This window comes from Talpa occidentalis, unplaced genomic scaffold, assembly GCF_014898055.3.
Source record: "Talpa occidentalis isolate TD23 unplaced genomic scaffold, MPIMG_talOcc4v2.1 talOcc4.10, whole genome shotgun sequence".
NCBI lineage: Eukaryota > Metazoa > Chordata > Mammalia > Eulipotyphla > Talpidae > Talpa > Talpa occidentalis.
This window is the reverse complement of record NW_023600993.1, coordinates 31,553,766-31,572,924: the sequence shown is the minus strand read 5'-3', so window position 1 is coordinate 31,572,924 and position 19,159 is coordinate 31,553,766. Positions and strand designations below refer to the sequence as shown.

The 19,159-nt window shown below is 41.3% G+C and overlaps 2 protein-coding genes and 1 long non-coding RNA gene across 6 annotated transcripts in view; 1 reads left to right on the top strand and 2 right to left on the bottom strand.

The window, feature by feature from the left end:
* Window positions 1–7,615, bottom strand: part of LOC119258922 (zinc finger protein 197) — a 16,778-nt gene extending 9,163 nt beyond the window's left edge. Inside the window, exons 1-2 of one of the 4 annotated variants that reach the window (XM_037527352.2) lie at window positions 7,515–7,615; window positions 937–1,414 (exon numbers count right to left, since the gene is read on the bottom strand). In XM_037527352.2, coding sequence (XP_037383249.1) covers window positions 937–1,335 — 399 coding nt within the window. In that variant the 5' untranslated portion in view covers window positions 1,336–1,414; window positions 7,515–7,615. Of the gene's footprint in view, window positions 1–936; window positions 4,449–7,506 lie in introns of those variants that run through there. The other 3 variants (XM_037527362.2, XM_037527372.2, XM_054693370.1) reach the window with 3 other exon arrangements.
* Window positions 7,586–11,628, top strand: LOC129145507 (uncharacterized). The gene is made up of 3 exons (XR_008551182.1): window positions 7,586–7,821; window positions 8,280–8,394; window positions 11,605–11,628. It is a non-coding gene; the product is annotated as an uncharacterized LOC129145507 (long non-coding RNA).
* ZNF660 (zinc finger protein 660) lies at window positions 9,932–19,159 on the bottom strand. The gene is made up of 4 exons (XM_037527436.2): window positions 19,051–19,159; window positions 17,887–17,980; window positions 16,538–16,654; window positions 9,932–14,523 (listed from the first exon to the last, which is right to left on the bottom strand). The coding sequence occupies exon 4, from the start codon at window positions 14,346–14,348 to the stop codon at window positions 13,353–13,355; it is 996 nt and encodes a 331-aa protein (XP_037383333.1). The 5' UTR covers window positions 14,349–14,523; window positions 16,538–16,654; window positions 17,887–17,980; window positions 19,051–19,159; the 3' UTR covers window positions 9,932–13,352.

Sequence of the window (19,159 nt, the reverse complement as noted above, 5' to 3'; positions counted from 1 at the left end):
ACATCACTCAAACCTGGCTGTGGGCTAAGAAGGGGATGGGAAGCAACAAGCAATCATTAAGACCAAGGGTTTTAGCTTTAGACCTAGTTTGAGATCAGTCCTGGGTCACCCTTCTACTTATTTACCCTTCCTGCTCCAATGGAAAGTACACTAAAGTAGGAGTCTAGACATCTGGTTTTACTGTTAGCTAGATGTCCAACCTAAGGCAATGCAGTAAATTTTTCTGCCTCCATTTTCTTATCTCTCATATGAGAAGGCTGGATTAGCAATTTGCACTGAAATATACAGCTCTAAAATTCTTCATTTTTATAATTAAAACAAGTAAGCTCATCTTTCCTTGGTACCACTCCCTCGTTAAGCTATACTTTAGATTTCTTTTACAGAAATGTTTCTAGCAGACTGCAGGTCAACCAAAAGAGATCTCACACACTGGAAACTATATTAAGATCTCAACTTAATGGTAAAAGATATAAAAATCTTACCAGAACCAAATATCCTAACTTAATCCCTTGGCTCAAAGAATCCTCAGTAGAGAGGTCTTCCCTGGTCTAGAAAGCTTCCTTCTTATTCTCCTGCCGCCTTTTATATGCCAGGCTTACATCATTATTCCAAACAGACTTACACAAACAACGTGTATATTTTTGTTTCGGGGAACACTTAGAAACATTATATTTTCAGGTTCTTAAACAAAACTCAGCATTACAAGTATTGCTCAGGAGGCCAAAGCAGTCTTTACTCTGATTATGAATTGGGCCCAAACACCCTAATTACATAAATTCATTTCTCTGCAAAGATAGCCTATGTTCTGCATCACACACAAAACTGCTTTAATTAGTATTAGGGTTGTTAATATGCTATTAAATGTTAATGAAAATCACAGGATCACCTTCCAGCCCGGCCTGCCCTGTATCAATCCTCTCCCCTCTGCTTTCTCACTTTTAGTGCTGGTCCATCAAGGTCTTTCTGTAGCTCCTCCACCAGGGCCACGGCTTCCTCACCATTCCCGGGGCGATGGATCTGCACCCAGGTCCGAATCTCCCCAGGCAGGATGCTCAAGAACTGCTCCAGCACCAAAAGCTCCAGTATCTGGGCCTTGGTACGTGCTTCTGGCCTCAGCCACCTGCGACAGAGCTCCCGGAGTCGGCTCAGTGCCTCATGAGGTCCAGACGTGTCATGGTAACGTAACTGTCTAAAGTGCAGGTGGGAAGTTTCCCAAACAGAGGAGCTGCTCCCTTGGAAGCTGGTTCCCCATTTCCATGTATCATCCTTTCCTTTAACAAGTCCCTCTTGTCTCAGAGCATTGTGGGCCCAGTTTTCTCTTGTCATTGTGGTCATTCAAGCAAGGCTCCTCGCCAGGCACCCTCAATCCTTGCTTGACTTCTTCCTTAAAGCTGGGAGGCCATCATCTATAAGACTTCAAGAAATCAATGTTAAAGTTAACCCAGATAAGTAAGTAAGTTCTTCAGACCCCAGTCGTTTCTCAGTGATGAAGAAAACCTCCCTGAAGATGATGTTCTAGACTCTGGGCAGTGCCTCCTCTCATAGAAGCCCACTGCCCAGGGATATGGGACACACAACTCATTTATCCAGATCACTACTGAAACCAAAGGCGTGAAATTCCTTTGATCTTCATCCACAGCATCTCCTCCACCTAATTACAACAAACCCCTTACCGACCACTCTTAACAATGGGCATTCTGAATATTCCCCTGTGACCTAGAACAAATTACCTCACTTCTGAGTCTTAGTTTCTCAACCTGTAAGTTAGGGGTAACAGCAGTTCCTACTTTACAGACTTTTAAGAATCTAATTTAAGTTTTTGAACAGTGCCTGCTATATGGCCTCAAATGTTAGTATCCTTCCACAACTACCACTCTTTCCTGTGTTCTGTAAGTTAGCAGGTAAACACGATCTTAATTCTGATAAACATGGGATGAAATTCAAATACCTTCTTAATTAACAAAGTTAAATTGAGTTAAATTCTGTGTAGCTTTAATATACATGCCTATAATTCTCTGAAAAATCATTTTGTTAACCAGAATAATTGGGTAAATCTGAATAAGGTTTGACACAAAATTTAGGCTTACTGCTCTTTATAAATCTGTTGTTTAGAAATATTTTCCTACTATGAAACTTAAGTTTATAATATTAAAGGATAATCTCTGCTATTGTTTTCCACAGTGTTCTTCCAGTCCTTTCTCTGTGCCCTGACCTGGATCACAAAATTGGATCCAATTTTTACTGCTTTGTAACTTGCTTTTTTACATATTATATTGAGAACATAGTATTTAATATTCATCATCATCATTCCAGAGCCTATCAGCCCCAGACACACTTAAGTAGTCCACTGTTGTTAGACATTCAGATTATTTATAATTTGCTATTATAAGGCTGCAATGACTTTCCTTGCTCATGAAATTTTAGTTATAGCTGTTTATTTATTTTATTTTTCAGAAAAAATTTCCAGCAAAACAATTTTTGGGCCAAAGGTACAAATAGTTTTAATCTTTTAAAGTTATATCAGTTACATAAGGATCAGAGACTTAAGAAAGCACCCTCATTCATTTTATTTAACACATGGAACCTTAGGGAGCTTGCGTATAACCAAGCAGAAAAGCAGAAAGAGAAACACAATTTCAATATAATATCCAAGAAAAATTAATAAGAGGTCATATAAGCACAGAAAGAATTCATGGAAGATAATTCTGGACTGGGCTTTAAATTTAAAGGAAAAATAAAAAGACCCTGGAATCAGGAAAGTCATTCCAGGAAGAAAGAACCTGTAATTTCAAAAGTAAGGGAGTGACAGCACATGTATCTCTTTTGGAAATGTACCTTACAAACCAGAGATGGGAAGTAAACTTTGGAGTAAATTTGTAGTAGAGTGGAAAGGAAAACAGAAGTCAAATTCTAAAGTCTCTTGAGAGGCAGAATGAGAAGGTGATCATGTACCTAAAGTGATGAGCAACCAGTAAAGAGGTTTCACTTTACATTTTTTCTTGTTATTTAAAAATGCAGATAATATATTCACTCAGTTCAACATCTGAAATCATAAAATGCATACTCTGCAAAATTTCCCTCGTCCCATTAATTTCTTGTGTATAGAAAAATATTCAAGAGCTATTTATGTATGTATACAGAAGTATGTATGATGTTTTGTATTCTTTTTCCACAAATGATAACACATGATGAGTCAGATACTGAATTTTTTCCCCCTCAATAACAGTCTATCTTAGAGATCTTTCCTGTCAGTATATATGTCCACCCATAGAGTGGTATTACTCTATGGATACATCATAATTATTTACCCACTCCAATACTGATAGGAGATATTTAGGCAGTTTCCAATCTTTTTTTATTAACAGCAATAGTATCATGACAAAACCTAGGGCATACATGAATTCACATGTGTGTAGGCATATAAAAGTTCCTTGAAGCAGAACTGCTGAGTCAAAATTTATGTGACTGTACTTTTGATATTGCCAATCAGTCCTTTACTGGGCTTAGTTGAATGTGTAACTCACACTCCCCATCAGCGTAAATTATATGTGAGTGCCTGTCTCCTCTCTCTCTCATCAATACAGCTGTCAAAGTTCAGGATCTTTGCCAAACAAACTTGCATTTCAAGTGAGTACATTTTTAAGAATCATTTCTCTTTTATTTTCTGTTAACTATTCATATGAAAAGTCACTATAAAGCTACAGTAATCTAGACAGTGTGGTATTGGTGAAATACACAAATCAAAGAAATAGAACTGAGAGCTCAGAAATACAATCACAAAAATAAAGTCAACTATTCATTGATAAAAAAGCCAAGGCAATACAATGAAACAAAGACAGACTTTTCAACAAATGGTGCTGGAACATCTGGATATCCACAACCCCCCACAACCCCCAAGATGTTAGATGAGATCTTAAATGCTTCATAAACATTAACACAAAATGGATCTAACTGTAAAATGTAAAACTATAAGTCCTAGGAGAGAACACAGGAGAAAACCTAGATGGTCTTCAGTATTATCAGGACTTTTTAAGATACAAATGACATGCCCATGAAAGAAACAGTAAGTTGGACTTCATTAAAATGAAAAAGTTCTGCTCTGTGAAAGGCAATGTACACAGATTGGAAGGAAATATTTGCAAAAGACACATATATCTGATTAAAGATTGCTATCCTTTGTATAGTTTATAAAAGAACTCTTTTAAACTCAGCAACAAAAACCTCATTTAAAAAATGAGCTTCTGCTCTCCTGCACTGTTGGTGGGAATGCAAACTAGTCCAACTACTATGGAAAACTGTGTAGAGATTTCTTGATCTACTAAACATAGAACTTCCATATGATCTAGCAATTCCACTCCTAGGTATTTACCCAAAGGACACAGAAACATCAATTCCAAAGAGCACTTGCACCCCTATGTTTATAGCAGCACTGTTTACAATAGCTAAGCTTTGGAAACAACCCAAATGCCCAAAAATAGATGACTGTATCAAGAAGATGTGGTACATATACACCATGGAATATTACCCAGCATTCAAAAAAGATAAACACATGCCATTTGCAGCAACATGGATGGCACTGGAAGGGATCATCTCAGCGAAATAAGCCAGAAAAAAAAAGAAAAATACCGGATGGTCTCACTCATAGCAGGAATCTAGAAAACTTAAATAAGGGACCAGGAAAAAGAATAACTATAAGAAGGAAAATATCAAAATCAACAAACAACTATGAACCAGAGACACTCTATGGGGGTTGGGGGGTGGGGAAAGGAGGGCTTGGGGTCAAAATAAGGGGGTTGTAATTGTAAGGGGAATATAAAAATAAAATTTAAATAATAAAAAAAGAAAGAAAAGAAAAATGATGTAAAAATATATAAAATAAAATAAAATAAATTAAAAAAATAAATAAAAAATGAGCTTCTGAAAGCTTAACAGAAACTTCACCAAAGAAAATATAAAGTATCCAGGGCCTCCCCGGTGGCGCAGCGGTTGAGCGCTGGGTTGTGAAGCTGCCCGCAGCCTCTGCAGCGCCGGTTCAATCCCCGGCTGCTCCCCGGCCACCGGAGGAGGGTCCCACATGGCGTGCAGACCTCTCCTGCCGCCTGCTGCTCCCCTCAGCAGTGTACTTCGGTCCTTCTGCCTGCTCTGCTTCCCGCTCTGGCTCTGGTGAATTCTTTCACCCTCCCGCGCTTCTGACTGTACCCAGTGCTTGTATAAATAAATAAATAAATCTTTTTTTTTTTTTAATAAATAAATAAACCTGAATTCTAAGCCACCTTTAAAAAAAAAAGAAAATATAAAGTATCCAAACAAGTGCTTGAAATGATATGATACTCACATTCATACATCATTAGGGAAATACAAGTTAAAACAACAAATGACCTGCCACTACTTATCAGTGCTGGTGAGGATGTAGAACAAGAGAAACTCATCCATTCCTGGTGGGAATGCAAAATGCTATAGCCAATTTTGGAAAACAGTCTCACAGTTTCTTAGAAAGCTAAACATACCCTTACCTTACAGTCCAAAATTGTGCTCCTTTCAAAGGAGTTGGAAACTTATGTCAAACACCTGCAGATGGGACCTCCCTGGTGGCGCAAGGGGTTAAGCACAGTACTATGAAGCAATCCACAGCCTCTGCAGCAAGAGTTCCATCCCTGGCCGGCCAGGGAGAAACCCACATGTCGAGCAGACTTCTCCTGCCTCGCCCACTGCTCCCCTCAGCAGTGTACTTCGGTCCATCTGCCTGTTCTGTTCCCTGCTCTGTCTCTGGTGGATCCTCTCACCCCCCACATCTCTGGCCTGTACCCCAGCTCCTGTATGCATAATTAAATAAATCTTTAAAAAGAGAAAAAAACCTGCAGATGGATGAAATAGCAGTTTTATTCATAATTGTCAAAACCTCAGCAACCAAGATGTGCTTCGATAGGTAATAGATGAACTGTGGTCCATCCAGACAATGGAATATTATTCAGTGCTAAAAATAAATATGCTATCAAGTCATGAAAGAAACTTAAAGGCAAATTATTAAGTTAAAAAAAACCCAATATGAAAAGACTATATCTACTGTACAATTTCAAATACATGGCATATTGGAATAGGTAAAACTATGGTGACTATAAAAAGATGAGTGGCTGCCAGCGGCTGGGGAGAGGAAAGGATGAGTAAGTAAAACATGGAGAATTCTTAGGGCACTGGAACTATCCTGTATGATACTCCAGTCTTGCACCACATAATGATGTTACACAGTAGTCCCCACATATAGCCTAGGTACAGGCAATACTATCTAGGTTTGAGTAAATACACCCGACGGTTTTCACAATGATGACGATGCCTAAGGTGGACATATTATATATTTGCCCAACCTATAGAATGTATAATACCTGAGTGAACCCTAATGTAAATTATGGCCTTTGGGTAACTATAATGTGTCGATGTAGGTTCATCATCTGTAATAAATATATTAATTACTCTACTGGGGGAAGCTGATAGTTGGGGATGCTGTGAATGGGGGTAGGGAGTACATGGAAATACTTTCTGCTAAATTTTGGAATCTAAAACTGCTCTCCAAAGAGTTTTTAAAAAATGAATAAGTAGAACATGGAAAAAAAGGAATCCGAATAATTTTTACAGCAAATTATCAGAACTCCTACTCTGCAGATACAAAAAACCCTTAAAAGTAGATCTGCCTGCTTATCAAAAATGGCTTGTGAGTTTTAAGTTTAAAAGAACAGAAGAAGACTCAGAGAAGCTAAGCAATTCACTCAAGGCCGCTTGATTAGTTAAGCTGTGGGACTAAATCGTGAACTCAGGGATTTTATTTCCAAAAGTTCAAATACTTCCATCTAAATAAGCCTTCTGAAAGCCAACCGTCTAAGCAATAGTTTCCAAACGCTACTTCACTATAAAGCCTTAATCTGGCAAACTGTAAAACAAAAAGCACAGTAATTGCACATTCACTGACAGGTTGGCCACTGCCTTTCTTGCAAAAAATAGCTTTTATTCTAAGCGTGTACTTAGCATTAAAGTACATTCTCTTTGATAATCGTGATATGGGTGGTTACGTTTGTTTTTTTTAAATACCATGATATTACTGAATTAAAAGATGGGAATTGGTCCATCCCTCAAAAAAATAGGGGGAAAAAAGCCCCCAGAAGTGTGGGAGCCACTCCAGGGAATCTTAAACTGTTTCTCTGCATGAGCTTAGGGAAGACTGAGGCACAACAGAAAGGCCTGAGCTGGAGCCAGGCTACCCCGACCGCTGCGCTCAGAGCGGCGGACCAGCCTGTGACTGGGGCACCGGGACAGACGCGACTCGGACGTGCCGGCCGCACTCCTTTCCCCAAGCCGGCGCAGCGCGCCCAGTCGGGGCCGCCCCAACACAGGGCGGACCTGGGCAGCGCGACGGGCCAGAGCCGAGGACCGGCCAGCGCGGGGGGCGCTGCCCCGGCGAGTTCAAGCCCGCACCCCGGGCCCCTCTCTGCGCATGCCCGCCGGGCCCGCGCTCACCCGCTCACCTGCGGCCGGGCCGCGGCTCCGGCCCTGGGCACCGACGCCTCGGCCGCGGGACGCCGGGAGATGACACGGAAGCTGGACGCGACGGCAGCCCGGGCCCAGAATAATGGCTGACCCACCCGGTCCCGCGACTTCCGGTTGCTCGGCGCGTCTCCCCCTACCCTGCTCTCTAGGAAGCCACTTCTCTATGGTTCCCTGCTTTTCCCAGAGGAGGAGAGGTTAGGAGAGGGGGTTTTCCTACCCTTGGGTCTCCGTGGCCTGAAACTACGGAGTAGAGGCTGCTGCATTCTGGACCCAAAGGATGCAGAGGTGCGTAACCTGGCCCAGGTCCTCGGGACGGTTATTGCCTCCTGAAGGAGTTGGACCGAGTATCATGGCTTCTACCCCATGGGCTTTGGAAAGGCGCCAAAGTGACTGTTCGGGTCAGTCTAGTATCTCCCTGCTTTAGAAGTGTCAGTCTGGGAAACAGCAATATGCAACTGAGGCGCTTCCCTGTCCAAGAAATTGTGCAGATGGTTTCCTTTGAGTTTTGGGAAATAATGGAGGTATTGACAGTTACTATGCAAGTGAAGGGAGTATATGTAGATACTAAATTTCTTAAGTTTAACATTAAAAGCAGCTTCTGCTTACTGCCGAAAGAATATGCCACAATCAGCTCTGAACCCGTCACCTCTGCCTACCTGTGACTTTGTATAACTCTTGAGGAATGGTTTCTATCTATCCATCTTGTCAGCCTCCCATCTCAACTGTGCCTCATGACATTTCAGGGTATTTTGCTTCTCTGAAGCCTCAGAAGTCGGCTCAACCAGTTCTCAAGCACAGCCTGGAAGTGGGAGAAAATATTCCCAAGGACAGCCTTGAAAGAAGGACAAGTAAGAATTGGTGCGTAAATGCCCAAGCTTCAAGTCCTTTGGTAAGAAAATTCTCAGCTAAGTTCTTTATGGATTCTAAGGGAACCCCAAATGGGATTGAGCCTGTTTCCTACCATGGAACTACACAATAACTCACTCTTTATTGGCTTTTCTTCCTTGGCTCTCCTTCTTCCTGCTCTCTCCCTTTTGCTTCTTGTTATTTGGATCACCTCCCAAATAACTTACCTCCCCTTATCTCAGGCTGCTTTTGGAGAAACTTAAATAACCAACTTTTAAGTCAGATAAGGTTCTTCCCTCCCACAATACCCACTTTTGTGAACATCTATGTATTCCTCTGCAGACTATCTTGTTCCAGAGAATCCTGAAGACAGTTCTTTAAACCTCTAAATAGGACTTTGGTATCCAGAGACACAGATGAGTGAGCTTCAGTAAGCCATTGTTCCGAATGATATGGTAATGAGAAGGGTCCCTAGCCAGTTACACACTGCCATGGGAAGGAAGACAGGCTCCACCAGCTAGAAGACACTGGGAATCAGCCTCATGGGGAATGCACCTTAATGAGGTGGCATTCATTTACAAAAGTAAATGAATCTTGACCTGTGTTCCACTGTGAATGTAACCCAGCTGCTCTGTTTTCTTTCTACTTCTCCCTCTGCTACTCATTGCCTTCCCTCTAAGTCTTTTCTATCCCTTATAATCCCATGTTCATTCTAGTGCATTCCTTCATACTTTCTCTTCACTGTGGCTCCTAATAGATTGGCTTCTTTACATACATCACTTCAGCTTTACTCCCTGCTACCTTATTTTTGCTACTCCTAATTCAGAATTTCCAGACTCCAGTTGGCTCAGCCACTAAATGTCATCTGTTCTGGGACCATTTTTTGCCCTGGGCAAATCAGAAGTAGATAATTCACCTAGATAAAAACTATAAATATATCTAGTACCTGGAACTTGGTGGGCCTGGGAGATTAGTTTGTATGAAATTACCTCTTGTGATCTCCAGATTTGGAGTCCACTAGGCTGAGTTTCAGGACTGGTTACAGTTTTTGCATGTCCTATAATCTATATAGTCAGATGTACCTATTAGTTTGAAATGGTTAGTCAGAGGAGTGTGAACATTATAGGTCCTGTATTTGTTTCCCAGAAAGTAGTCTGCCATTTCTTTTCTTACCCCTCATAAACCTACCTTCTGGAATGGGAAAGGACTGCAACAAACATGGCTGGTTTTATACAGCCACTTGAGGTCAACTAATAGTTCAGGTTTGAAATAGAGATGAGGCTGGGTGGGATGAGGGGAGACTGTAACTGGTTGTACAATTCTCCTAAGGAAATAACAGAAGGATACTTTCTAACAGCTAGAGAGCTCTCCTTTATGTATTCTGAGTAAGAAAATAAACTTCATGTTATGTTTGAATCAGAAACAAGCCAGAACCAGTTTACAAAAGCTGTTAGTTGCTTTTTAAAAAAAAGCAAATTGAACTGTTTTCTTCCCACTCTGAACAATGGAAGGAAGCAGAAAGGAAAAAAATCAGTGATATTTATAACAATAACAGATATTTATTGGAGAAATTAGAACTATTTTGTCAAAAACAGTTTAATGACTCCAGTTTTATAACATCAGAGGTGATTAAAGACAGTCTAGTTTCTAAAAACAATCTAACATTATAGTATATTTTATTTAAATTGAGTGGAAAAAAATCAAACAGGAAGTTGTCACTGAGAACATAAGAGTTGAAATGAAATTTAGTCTTATGGGATTTAGATTCAGTTAAAGCTCTTTTCAGTTTCAGTTTTCTTCTCAGTTCCAAGTAAGAATAACACAGCACACACCACCAATGAAAAATATCCCACTAAGGCTAGGTAAACACTTTGACTTTGCTCTCTATGCAGGATTCTTTGTCTTTCACATTACATTTCCCACCAATCAAAGCTAGATATAAAATAAGTTTTTATTTTACACATTTCCTCTCAACTAAAACGAGATATATTTATTCTACACAAGGACAATTCTATACAACTAGGATAGGATGTCTGTGGTTAAAACTCTAACCCCTTCATAGTCCTCAGGAATATTCAGGGTACTAAAAACATAAATGAATAAATGTGAGTGTAAAAGAAGCCAGTGGAAGACAAGAACGGGGATAGTAAGACACTAAGTGTCTAGTGCTACACATTTCAAAAGAGCTAGACTTTGGCAGAACAGAAAGGTACATAGGTTGAGGGAGACAAAAATTAGCAATTGAGAGACCGCAGAGAAAACACTGCTGTTGGAGAGACAGGTTTCCACCAGAACAGGAAGTTAAAAAACAAAACAAAACCCAAACACATTCAAAGATATAGACCCTGAATTCCAGAGAGATCATGAAAGGGCTTGAAAGGATGGCAGGAACTGCGTACTTAAACTCTGGCTGAAGTAAAACCTGCTTGTAGTCTTGAAAAACTCCTGGAGGAAGATGGGCAATCAGTTCAAATTATATTGTAGAATATTTACCTGGTAGAGTACAAGGACCAATTGTCAACATTTATTCCTGCAGCTCAAGACAAGTATCAGTCTAGAAGATGGGTCTATTATCTTAGCTTGCCTGGGGCAAGAAATGCCAGGATTTGTATTCATATCTCAGGGGTATCCTTCCTAGAAGTTATTTATCTCAAGATCACAGTCTTTTAAAATGAAAAAAACCTACTTGAAGAATTTCCTACACTACGGCGCAGTGATGGGGAAGTGTTTTGGTCACAGAATACCTGCTTGGCAATAATAAATGCTCAAAAAAATAACCCTGATAGGCACATAGGATAAGTCAATTGCCTGTTTTCTAAAAGCAGAGTTAGCAAGACCAGTAGACATCTGTCATGGGGAGTTTCCATGTAGCTAACCAGCAGGTCAGGATGGCTGGCATGACAAGAGGCCTGGAAGACAGACCTTTTCTTTAATTTTAAAAGGGCATGTAATAAGGGGGAAATGATGGAAACACCTTTACTGTTGCCAGATGTGGGTAATCCTACCCTTGTGCCTGAGGAAGCATTGGTACAGGGATAACTGATGATAAAACAGTCCTACCCCTGAAAGCAGCAAATCTGTTCCAGAGCCTGAATAACTATGTAAAGAGGATCTTTTATATTACAAAATGATTTGTAAGTCACTATCCTATTAAAATAGGACAAAATCAAAACAATCCCTATTCACATATATACGTCACACCTTCTACTTCTTTCCTTCCAGCGACAGCAAAAATGAAATATATAAGCCTTGAAACTAAATTACCTGATGCAGTGATAGGCCGTAAGTCTAACTCAAGAGAAGATACCTCTTCCTTATGAAGCCATGAAATAACTGTCCAGCTATAAACACCTGTCATGGAAGGGACAACCCAGGACAATCCCAACTGGTCTCCCACTTCCATGTGAACCACCGTGGCAGGCAGAGGCACTTTGGTATAATGAAGAAAGCGTGGACTTGAAAGGCAGATCTGAGTTCAAATCCTGACTCCAACCTCTTACGAAACAGTCACCTAACATCACTAAGACTCCTTTTCTTATACAAGTATTAGATGAGATAACATGTTCTTAATTCCTGAAATAATAGATTACTTTGTGCATAAGACAAATAGCATTTAGAGTTAAGGATTCACTGTAAACAAATAGAGGAAGGCTGGATTGAGAATGGGGAGCTTTTATGTGTCCTCAGGTGGATTTTAAGGTAAGGACTTAAATGTTTAAAATATTGGTTGAAAGGGGACTAAGGCCTTTTCTGTGGACTGCACGTGAAGAAAAACAGGAAGCTAGGGAGTACCTACAATTTTGATGGCTCAGTATCTCTCCCTTTTTCTGGGAAAGGCTTTTTCTCAATGATAAAAGGAGAAACAGGACAAAATCTCAGCAAGCTTCCTCACTTCCTGGCTTTGAAGGAATTGTGAGAAAGATCTTGCAGTTACTGACACCATCTTGCAACCAAAATTGACAACCCCCTGTGTGGCAGATCTGGGGTTAGAACACCTCTCTCTGATCCTAGCTAAGCTCTACATATCATATAGGCAGAATCTCCTGCGAAATTTTATAGTGATTGTATCTCTTAATGGATTATGAAACAGCAATTGTTTCAATTTCATAAGGGTGCCTTTTTTTCTGTTTTTGTAGACATGCATTGAAAAGATGTGACCTAGGTGGTTCTAATAATCTGCAGATCCCTCTACAATTGTGGGAGAGGAGGCTGTAGTAAATTTTTGCTGTGTTCTTTTAATATAATAGTGATGAAGTGGGTTATACATTTTGTTGACAAGTGTAAAGTCAGCTAGTCTTAAAACTGCAAAAGACAAGAACTGATGTTTTTGATTTTACTACGCAGGAAACAGGCTCTAAAAGGAAATGATCTGCTCCTGCTTCCACTGCTACTGGGTGCCAGTATTACCTTTCAACCCCAAGACTTTAGAGCCTTGTTTCTACGAATTGAGTGAAAGTGGGCATGGACTCGTTGCATTTTAAAAATACTGCACTTCTTCCTGAATATAAAAGTAGTACATTCTCATTTGTAGAAAATCTAAAAAGCATAAAAAAGCATAAAGAAAAAAATAGAAATCACCCTATTATTCTATCATCCAGAGAAAAACCATTGTTGATATTTTGGTTTGATACTATTTTATCTTATTTCTCACACATAAATTTTTTATCTTCCATTTTATCCACGAGGATTATTTCACCCGTGGCAGTACATATTCTTTAAAAAATGTTTACAATAGCTGCAAAACTATCATATGGGTAGACCATCATTCATTTAAACCCTGTACTGCTGACGATCTAGTTTTTTTCTTTTATTTGTATACCATCCCAGCATGAGTATCCCTTCTGTTCATCTTTATCTACTTCTGATTATTTTCCCTGTATGGGTTCTTAGAAGTAGAATTAAGATTGATGATACTGAAAACTGCTTTTCCAAAAAAGTAGGAATTAGTTCTATTACCAACAATATGTGACTTACGAGGTTTCTTTCTCCTCGTTATGTTTTCTCTGGTGTTGAATAAGCTGGGAGCTGTAACGATAGGCTTTCCCACACTCACTACATTTATAAGGTTTCTCCTTCGTGTGGGTTCTCAAATGTAGAATAACTTGAGAAGTCTGCCTGAAGGTTTTTCCACATTCATTACATTTATAGGGTTTCTCTCCAGTGTGAACTCTCTGATGATCAATGAGGTTTCGATTAGAAGTAAAAGCTTTCCCACACTCATTACATTTGTAAGGTTTCTCTCTACGATGAAGTCTCTGATGTTCATTAAGGGTCTTTCTTAAGATGAAAGCTTTTCCACACTCATCACATTCATAAGGCTTCTCTCCTGTGTGAATTCTCTGATGGTCCATAATCTTTGTATTAGAAACACATGTTTTCCCACATTCCTTACATTTGTAAACTTTTTTTCCTTTGTGCATTCTCTGATGTTGAGTAAGGTTTGAACTCCGGCTAAAGGCTTTCCCGCACTCAACACAAGTGTAGGGTTTCTCCCCAGTGTGAACTCTGTGATGTGAAATAAGACCTGAACTCCGACTAAAGGCTTTCCCACACTCCTTACATTCGTAAGTTTTCTCCCCGCTGTGGATTCCCTGGTGCCGAATGAGGTGTGACTTACCACTGAACGATTTCCCACATTCACTGCATTTGTAGGGCTTCAGTCCAGTGTGGATTCTCCGATGGACAACCAGGTTGGAGCTATGACTGAAGGCTTTCCCACACTCCTTACACTTATAGGGTTTCTCTCCTGTGTGAATTCGCTCGTGTACTGTAAGGTTTGCACTCTGACTAAAGGCTTTCCCACACTCAGTACATACATACTGTTTCTTTTCAGCCTGAATTCTCTCATTTGTTGTTGGGTCAGAACACTGGCTACCATCTTTTTCAGATTCTTGGTCATTCACTTCTGTGATAGTTTTATTGTCTTTAACTGTCTTATGTTTGAAGTTTCTCGTCTTTCTTCTCATTTTCTCTGTCTTGCAGCATCCCAGTGGCCTTTCGAGTCTTCTTTCCTCTCAGATGAACTTTCTAAATTTTCACTTCCTTAGCAACATCTCTGGAGTTCACTTGAAAGTGAGAGATTCTGATTTTTTCAGGAATAATACTTTAGAATCAACATCTCTTCAGTGCCAGTTCCACCATCTGACAGGAAAAACAGAAATTGCATATGTCACCTGTTCTCTACACTGCAGGAAGGAGAATAATCCAAACTAACAAGATGAGATAGACCACAGGGTCTCACAAAGAAGGGTAAATATTCAAAGCTGGGAGGAACTGATTGAAAAAGATGAGAAAAATGAGGTTAGCATAATTCTAAGGTAAAGGCTTGTGGAAAGCCAAGGGCTAACAGGAGCTGAACAAGTCCAGCACCAGAATGAACAATTAGCAGCCTAAAATCCATCCTGCTTTCTTCCTGTCTCGTGCTGTACTCCCAGAATTGGAGTCATCTAATCCTAAAAAAAATTGAAACATCCTTTAGTTTAGTAGTTCAAATGACTAATCTTCAGATCAGTTTGAATTTTAGTCCTTGTTGACCTGTTCCTTAGCTATCAGTTCCCTTAACAATCAGTTAAGGGGCGGTCTGTAGCTGGATTCAGTGGTATGTGCTAGTTGAGTCAGTCTGCTTTCCTCACCAAGGCAGCACTCTGACAGACTGAGTCTTTGGGTGAAAACTTGAGAGGCTAAATTGGGGAAGAAGGAGAGTTAAAGCATGGGAGGGGAAACTGACAGAATCTTGCATGGTAAGGAATCTGAATGGAAAATTATCAGGTAAAAGGTTAATAGTAGGGGACATCACAGCCAAGAGAGGCTGATCCATGAAAGTAATGGTCGGGAATGAGCAGGAACTTCCCAACTGGTTTGATGTGAAATTGGGCATACAGATAACCTATTAGCAGATTTCAAATCAAGAGGAGGTTGGGTCATTAAAAAAAACCTGAAACTTGACTCCATGACTCAAAAACAAGACTAATTTCTTTTTAAGTATGTTTCTTTTCAGACATACCCATATCCACCATTCTAAAGTTATAAATATAAGTAGATATAATTTTGAATCCAAATTTTACTTAATTTTATATGTATTTTCCACATTATTACTTACTATTCATATGATCATTTTATGACTATATAATATACTACTGACTGAATTCATAATTTACCTACAACTTTGCTAGTTTTAGACATTTCCGTTATTCCTTGAGTTTTAATCAATGCTGTTATCATGATCACTTTACACATATAAAGTTTTCTTCCCGGTGAAATATATTCCTAGGTAAAAGTTTTATAAGGGAGTTACTGGGTCAGAAGGAATGAAACTGTTTTATAATACTGCCTACAGCTTTTCAAATAAGTTTGACCAGTTTCTAGTGTCTCAGCCTTCTGAGACACTGAGTCCCACTCTCTGAAGGAAATATCCAATGATGACCACCAAGAAGAGAACTGTGGAGGTTGGAGCTCACATCTCAAAAGTGGCAGGGTCACACAGGTACATATACACAAATTGGTGCTCAAGATATGAAGGGTAGGCAAAGAAAGTGGTGGGGAAGGGTAGGAGATTTCCTCAGAAATCCTGGAAGAATTCCCAGGGACTCTAAGGTGCAACCTTTTTTTAAAAGATTTATTTATTTATTTATTTATACAAGCACTGGGTACAGTCAGAAGTGCAGGAGGGTGAGAATTCACCAGAGCCAGAGCAGAGAGCAGAGCAGGCAGAAGGACCGAAGTACACTGCTGAGGGGAGCAGCGGGCGGCAGGAGAGGTCTGCGCGCCATGTGGGACCCTCCTCCGGTGGCCGGGGAGCAGCTGGGGATTGAACCGGCACTGCAGAGGCTGCGGGCAGCTTCGCAACCCAGCACTCAACCGCTGCACCACCGGGGAGGCCCTCTAAGGTGCAATCTTAACTGGAAAAGTCAGAGGAGGAACAGATGAGACCACAGGGTGAGCAGGACACTATATCCAGGTAACTGTGCACAAAAACACAATCTCAGCTAACAGCAATGGATGAAGACCAGCGAGGGCCCACAGACCTCTGAGACACAGATCCCCAAGAGTGATGGGTGAGTGTTCTGACCTCAGCACCACCATTCATTTCAGGCTATGAGGAAACCACAAAGGGCAGAGTCCAGCTGAGAGAGACAGACAGGCCGGTGTTTTTTACCTAGAGAGGTTGTATTCCTTTATTTGCCAGCAGCACCTGCCTGTTCACATCCCCTGTGCAGCAGTCACATGGTCCTTGGTTAACAGATGCAATGGAATGAGGAGTAAGAGGTAATACCTGAAAATAAATTCCAGAAAGACAGGTGAGTGAAATATAAGAGTTGAAAAGAAACAAAAGAAAAAAGATCAGGGGACTCTTTGTCTTCAGAGAGAGGAAGGCCTAAGTCTTAGACATAAAACAAAGGCTGATACCATACAGAAAAGCTGACAGATTTGACAGTATAAAATTTTTTTATACTTCAGAAACTACCATAACAACTCTGATATAAACCCGAGTTGCCTTATGTTAGAATTAGCTTTGTGTATGTGTGTATCACTCCTCCTCCTCACAGGTACACTCTTAGCTTTAAGCTCTCAAACAGCAGGGCCCATGACGGTCATATGTAAACCCCATACCATACCTGGCACAAAGAGGGCCCAGTAAAAGTTGTTTGACGTGATAAGTTCAGGGTTCTAATTCTGTCAGGTACAGGATGGTAAGAAGTCATCTGCCACATTTATGACACCATCATCCCCTCCTTACTTGTTCATTCCTTTTGTGCTTCATATTGTCTGAACACCAGGACAGTATATTTGCATTCCAGGCAATTCTGTCCCAACTAGGTCACCTGAGGGCCTAAGCTCTCTAATAGAGAAAAATACTCAGAGAATCTCAGAATATCTCACCTAGAAGGAACCTCCTAAAATACCTAGCCTTCCATTAAAATATAGAAATTGGGAAACTGGAATTTATGGGTGACCTGGGACACAAGTTCAAATCTGACAACCAAATTTGAGTTATAATGCATCTCCCTTCCTCTTATCCCCAGATTCTACTCCTCAATTTTGAGTTCTACCTCTCCCTTCCCACTTCTCTGCTTCTTTACTCCATGATGGCTATCAGAAATGCTCCCTTTCAAGGGGCCTCCCTGGTGGCGCAGTGATTGAGCGCTGGGTTGCGAAGCTGCCCGCAGCCTCTGCAGCTCCGGTTCTGCAGCACCGGTTCGATCCCCGGCTCCTCCCCGGCCACCCGAGGAGGGTCCCACATGGCGCGCAGACCTCTCCTGCCGCCCGCTGCTCCCCTCAGCAGTGTACTTTGGTCCTTCTGCCTGCTCTGCTCTCTGCTCTGGCTCTGGTGAATTCTCTCACCCTCCCGCGCTTCTGACTGTACCCAGTGCTTGTATAAATAAATAAATCTTTAAAAAAATAGAAAAAAAGAAATGCTGCCTTTCAGTCCTGCTCCCCCTATTATATATCTAAATGGCAAGATTCTTATCCCCAGACTAACTAACTTCACAGAATAGGTCTCACCTGCCCAGCACAGACAGCCTCCTCCAAAGAATCTGCCCTGCACAGATCTCTTCCTTGGGTTTGGTGAGGAAGTTCCTAATGGGGTCTTGAATCACTGTAAACAGACAGAAATGATGAAATTCTCTGACAGCTCAGCTCCAAATAGACACTCAAGGCAGTGTCCCATCACCGGGCAACTTTCCTTCTATTATTAATAGGACTTGAGCAATAAGGATGATCACCCCATTTTAAAGATGAGGAAATGATGCTTCCAGATACTGAATAACATGCCAAAGTTCATATGGTTAGTGGAAGACAAGTCTTCTGTGTCTGAAGGAAATTCTCATTCCCATATGACACAGTCACTTTCTTTCACCCCCATATTCTTTTAACTGTAAAGTACATTCCAACTGAGACATTCTCTGCAACCCAACTTTCCAAGGAAAGTTTACAGGAGGGGGATGAGAGGAGAACTTGGCTGAATCAAATGTCTTTAGAGACAGGAAGACAGGGTTTAAAAGAACACTAGAAGACCCCTCTCCCCACCTATTACCCATCTCTTAGGGTTACTAAGCCTCAAATATTTTGTGTGTCCCTCTCCAGATTCCCAGACATTGCTTCAACCCTTCAAACTTGTTCCATTACTTTCCTACCAGAATATATTTCTGCTATAATGCTCAGACTGTAACCCCGGACCTAGCACACTAGTAAGTGGGTGCTCAAAAAAGTATCTGTTGGATGGATGGATGGATGGATGGATGGATAGATGGATGAATGAACGAATGTACACACGAGAAATCTTGGTCAAGACTCTGTACACTCTGGGTTCGTGTCCTCATGGTAAACAGGGACTGGGCTGGTGATACTTAGGGTTGGTTGAGTCTTTGAGAACCTGGAGGGAATCTCGGCCCCTATTAGCAAGGCGGTCACAGGCTAGGGGGAGGGATGGCACAGTTCTGTCACTACTATCTGCCTGGCCCGAGAGAGCAGCTAGATCGAGTGGGAGATGAGACCCAAGACAAAGGGCAGCGCCAAACGAGGGTAGCGGTGGGCCCAAGACGACCCCGGGCGCCGCGGCTTCCCTGTCCCCGCGGCGGGCAGCCCTGGAGCCCCGGCTCACTGCCTGGCTGCCCGCCCTCACCCCCCACAACCCGGACCGACACCCCACGCCCGCCTGCCACATACCCCTCAACAAAAGCGCCAGACCCACATCTTGGAACAAAGCGGAGAAGGAACTACGTCACTGCTTCCCCAGTATCTCCCATCTTGACACTCCAGCCCTTCTAGGCTTCGG

Excerpts from the sequence above, each read along its gene's own strand:
- ZNF660 (XM_037527436.2), bottom strand. The coding sequence starts at position 14,348 with ATGAGAAGAAAGACGAGAAACTTCAAACATAAGACAGTTAAAGACAAT.